This window comes from Myotis davidii, unplaced genomic scaffold (genome assembly GCF_000327345.1).
Source record: "Myotis davidii unplaced genomic scaffold, ASM32734v1 scaffold425, whole genome shotgun sequence".
Taxonomy (NCBI): Eukaryota; Metazoa; Chordata; class Mammalia; order Chiroptera; family Vespertilionidae; genus Myotis; species Myotis davidii.
Window position 1 is genome coordinate 2,638,218 of NW_006296413.1, and position 4,917 is coordinate 2,643,134.

Below are 4,917 nucleotides of genomic sequence, written 5' to 3' on the forward strand. Positions count from 1 at the left end.
ACAAAATTGGCAGTGCCCATAATGAAGTCTCCATCACAAATCCAAGAACATGAGCGGAGGCCAACACATTCACTGTTTAAAGCCAGGGAAGCTTTGGGATGCTGCTCAGAATAAGAGTGGAGTATCTGGCTGGCCAGCTCAGTGGTTAAGTGTTGACTTATGAACCAGGAGGTCAAGGTACAATTCCTGGTCAGGGAACATGCCCAGTTGCTGGTTCAATACCCGAGGCATGTAGGAGGCAGCTAGTCAATGATTCTCTCTCATCATTGGTGTTTCTAACTCTTCCTCTCCCTTCTTCTCTGAAATCATTAAAAATATGTTTAAAATTTTTAAAAATATTGTGGAGTATCTGAAGAGTCAAAATATGTGACTGTCTTTTCATTGGGTTAACCATTTACATTTAGTAAGAATACTGCTATGGTTAGGTTTAAATCTACATTTTGTTATCTGTTTTCCATTTGTTCCTAGTATTCTTTTTCCTCTTTTCTATTCTTTGGATTTTACTTTGGATTAGACATATTTCATAGTTCCATTTATTCCCTTTTTTTTTGCTTATTAGTTATAACTGTTGTATCAATTTAGAGATTGTTTTAGGCTCTATAATATACAACTTTAACTTATCATGTCTATCTTCAAGTGATAACAATTGACACACATACAGTGTGAGAATCTTTCAACAATATCCTTTCATGTCTCTGCCTCTAATCTCCATATTCCAACAATAAATCGATCACCTCATTATGTTGATTCCTTCCAGTAAAAAGTCTCTCAGTCTCTCCTTTCCATACTCATCACACTTTTAATTCAGGCATTCAATCCCTCTTGTCCAGTTTACTTAACTTACTTACTTACTTAGTGATTACAGACTTCTCTCTCCCATCTATCCTGTATAATGCTGCTAGAAACTCCTAAAACATTCAATGGTTTCCCACTATACAGAGAACAAAGTTCACAATCTGTAGTGTAGCATTCAATATCCACCATATTCCACCCCAAATGACTTTTCCAGCCTCATCCCTTCCTCTTGCACCATTCATTCCATGCTTCAGGCATATGGGATAATATGAAGAGTGTGGCACATGTGGCACATTTTATAGTTTTCAGTTTCTTGGAAAAACTTTCAAGCTTGGCTTTCATACTGGATTTTTGTTTTTATACAAATCATGCTGGCTTTTATACTCAGAGTTTATATGCTAAAGGATTTTCTAAAATTTGGGCATAACAGTTCATTTTCAAAGACAATTGTATGAATTCTGTCATCAAAAGGATATGGAAACTGAAGAAATCCTATTCATCAGCTGGTTGGAAGAGACCTTTGGGCCCGGACACACAGCAGCAGCTGGAGTCAGTATCAGCTCTCCCAACAAGTCCACGCCAGCCACGTCATTGGGGATGAAAAGCATTACTGGATGTCCTAGTACAGGATGGATTCTGCTGCAGAGTAATTGAGCTGTACCAAGTTTTGGTCTATTGTCAAAAAACAAGGTAGACAAATTTAGCTTTTTTCCTCAAGAAATTATTTTTAAAGGTATTCAAAATTCCTTTTATAATCTCTAGCATGTGCATAACCATATAACCCGCCATATCAATAACTTGCGTCCCACTCAGGGAAGCACAAGCAATAGACAGAGCAGACAAATTGGCATTTCAGGAATGGTATCATGGCTCCTGCTTTCGCTGCCACTAGTGGCAGTTTTATATTCTCAAAATATGAATTTCATCCACTAATTACTCTATGGTTCTAAGCAGAAGTTTCCAAGATCATTCAGAGATCAGCTTGGCAGAAGTGGGAGTGAGGGGGTTCCTTAATCACAAATAACCTAAAACTGGCATCCCTATTCTCAGATGACTGCTCCCACACATGCTTCCCCTGACGAGGTCTGAAGTTACTGTTTGATAGCAATAATAAGAAAAAATTAGGACACCTTTCTCTCCTAGAAAGAATCTAGTGAAATTTAATATTTGGTTACTTTCCAACAGTTCTTTTCTAAACACAAAAGAGTACTGAATCTTTTCCTCTCTCTAAACTAATCAAGTTGCCCAGGGAAATGTGTCTACAAGCATCAGCTCTTTCAATAAAGCTACGATAACAAGATGTCTACCTGTAATGAATGTATGATACTTTAAGATTACTAAAGAAAGATATGGAGTGAGGGTGTTGTTTTCTGCATGTATTAAATAATAAAAAATATTCTAATGGAGGTGTTCTATCTATTCCATATTATATACCACCTCCTCCATGGATTTATTTGCAGTCTGAAGAACGTGGAGATAGGAAGAGAGATTTCCAAACCTAGGCAAAATGCTGATGCACAAACAATAATACCCAAAGAATTTCTTTGTAGTCATTGTATCTATCTAGCCAAGAGTTCAAGTACCTTTTAAATTCAGCCCTCTCTTCTCATGTGTAAATGGGGTTGTAATTAGCAGGGTATGTTTTGTTTCATTTACAGGAGAAAATAAGGCATGGAGAGGAAAAAGAACATGTCCTCAGGTCAATCAGAATATATTCAAGGAGCCAGGAATAACAGTTTTCAATATAATTAGCTTAAAAGTTTTACTTTATTTTTCTTATACAGACTCTGACATCTGGCACTAATAAATGACAAGTGAGACCATTTTTAATTGCTGCCACATTTATATTCATAATAGGAGAGTAAAACAGGGAGAGGAACAATGCTTTCCCCCTTCACCTCATATAATGCTGATAGTTTACGACAAGAGCAATTCCATTCGACAGGTTCAAAGTAGGTTCATTCTCTGCCCTGCAAAGCAATAAAAAGCTAAGCCATATCTCAAAAATTCTAATACCGATTTCTGCCTGGTACAAATTTTGGTAATATGACTACTACCACCCCCAGAGATTACTGGAATTCAGTAACCAATTAACCAAGGGAAAATGGCAATTTTTAAATTCATTCACTCTAGTAAAAGGGAAAGACATAAAAGGTTTAGATGAATGTATTTACTTATTTTAAAAACTAATATAGAATAATAAAATATGGAGGGTCTCAGAATATTAGTTTCAAAGTGAACTTGGCTCAATAAATCAAACTGTGAACCTATTGGAAATAGGACAATAATGACTGAGAAAAGCTCTAGAGCTATGGCATAAACTTAAGTCATGGATTTAAGGACTTACTCAAAGATTTCCGTGGAGAGGATATCATTCACCTTTACACTGAAATTAAATCTAATCTGCAAAATAAATGTTGTGTGAGATTTAACATGAACCAGGATAGAGATTTAAAACTTCCATACCTAAAGGAGATATTTTTTATATCACCTTTTTTTCACTGACACCATCACTAAACATAATTAACACTTGTCTGTGTTCAAAATCTGTCTCTTAAATATATTGCATCTTAACACTACAATTCCAAGCAGTCACAAATTACCAGGAAATCCTACCGCTTTGTCTTCTGTTCCCCTAATGTATCTTTTCTTCCCTTGCTTAAAGGAACTATCAATTTTCTCCCTATTCTTTCCATTGTTATCATACAAGAAACGTTCCACACTTATTTTCTTTGCTTTTTCTTCCCCTGCCACATCTGACTTTTTTGTCCTCCCTCCAACTTATTATTTCACTGTCTATTTCCTACCTTCAACCTACATTTTTCTCTCTATATAACATAGTGGATAATAAGGGACTCCACAGCCAGACTGTGCTCAAATCCTGGCTCTGCAAGTTATTTAACCTCTGTACCATAGTTTCTTCAGCTATAAAATGGGGATGATGATAAAACCTAATTCATGAGGAATGTTGCAAGGGTTAAATGAGTATGTGCATGGAGAACACTTAGAATAGTGACTGGCAAGAAATAGCACTGAATCCTGCTGACAACAAAAAAAGTAAGAAGCCAGAAAAGTAAGGGAAAAGGGGGGAAGTAATATAGCATATTAATTGTGTGCATCTTTATAAACACATCTAACTGCAGATAATAAAAATTTTGCTCTCCCAAGTTCAAAATACTTTATCAACAAGAGCTGTTTCCTGTAAGGGCGGGGTTTGAGGTAGGAACCTGCCCTGGGAGCATGGAGGCATTATCTTTCTAAAGTCTGCCACACCAGCACAGCCAAGGGTGAACCTGAGTTGGGGCCGCTGAAAGGCTTAGAAAAGACAGACAAGATAATGAAATCTGGGTCTTGGCGGAACACTGCTTCTCTGAGAGACAGTGACCATGCCCACAGCCATGCCTTTATTTTATAGCAGATTCTACGAGGCAAAGTGAAGTCATGACCAAGATGCTTACAACATTCTCCTGGGTTTCAATCCTACTCAACTACATGCACCTGAACTCTATCAAGCCTACATAACTCAGGCACGTGGGGCCATGTGTTCGGACCACAGGTTCAAGCTTACAACTACAGCTGTTGGCTATAATTGTGCTGGGAAGGCCCTGCCCTCCAAGCTGGGACTTGCACGTGGCAATGAGAGGACTGTGCCCTCTCATCAGTCCAAGGCTTGAACCTGTCCAAAACACTCTGGCTGTGCCCCACAAGAGGTAAACTCTATGAGGGCAGGAAGTTTTTTTTGTTTTGTTCACTGCATTATCCCTGATGACTAGAACAATGGCTAGAATGTAGTATTTACTCAATAATTATGTGCTTAAAGAATTGACTCATTAATTAGGCTGGAATATGTTGAGTGTCACATCATTAGATACCCAGTAAAGTATGGGGTCAAAGGGCAAGCTCAGGAGATGAAATGAGATGAGCTGGCTTCTCACATCCTTTGTTCAGTAGGTGTAAGGGCATGAACCCATTAGCTCATTTCTCTCAGCCCCAGACTTCTCATTCATCAAGAAGAACCCTGAGTCCAGTCTGGCAGCTCAGATTCTGTGCCTGGTGCCATCTGTTGGGCTCTGCGGGTCATCAGACACTTACTTAACCTGTGCTTCCTCATGCTCCCTTTTC

The 4,917-nt window shown here is 38.2% G+C and overlaps 1 protein-coding gene across 1 annotated transcript in view; it reads right to left on the reverse strand.

The window, feature by feature from the left end:
- LOC102765826 (chromosome unknown open reading frame, human C11orf80) overlaps positions 1-4,917 on the reverse strand; it is a 73,160-nt gene that overhangs the window by 20,414 nt on the left and 47,829 nt on the right. Inside the window, exons 6-8 of the mRNA XM_006771684.2 lie at positions 3,143-3,198; positions 2,694-2,765; positions 1,272-1,467 (exon numbers count right to left, since the gene is read on the reverse strand). Coding sequence (XP_006771747.1) covers positions 1,272-1,467; positions 2,694-2,765; positions 3,143-3,198 — 324 coding nt within the window. The remainder of the gene's footprint in view (positions 1-1,271; positions 1,468-2,693; positions 2,766-3,142; positions 3,199-4,917) is intronic.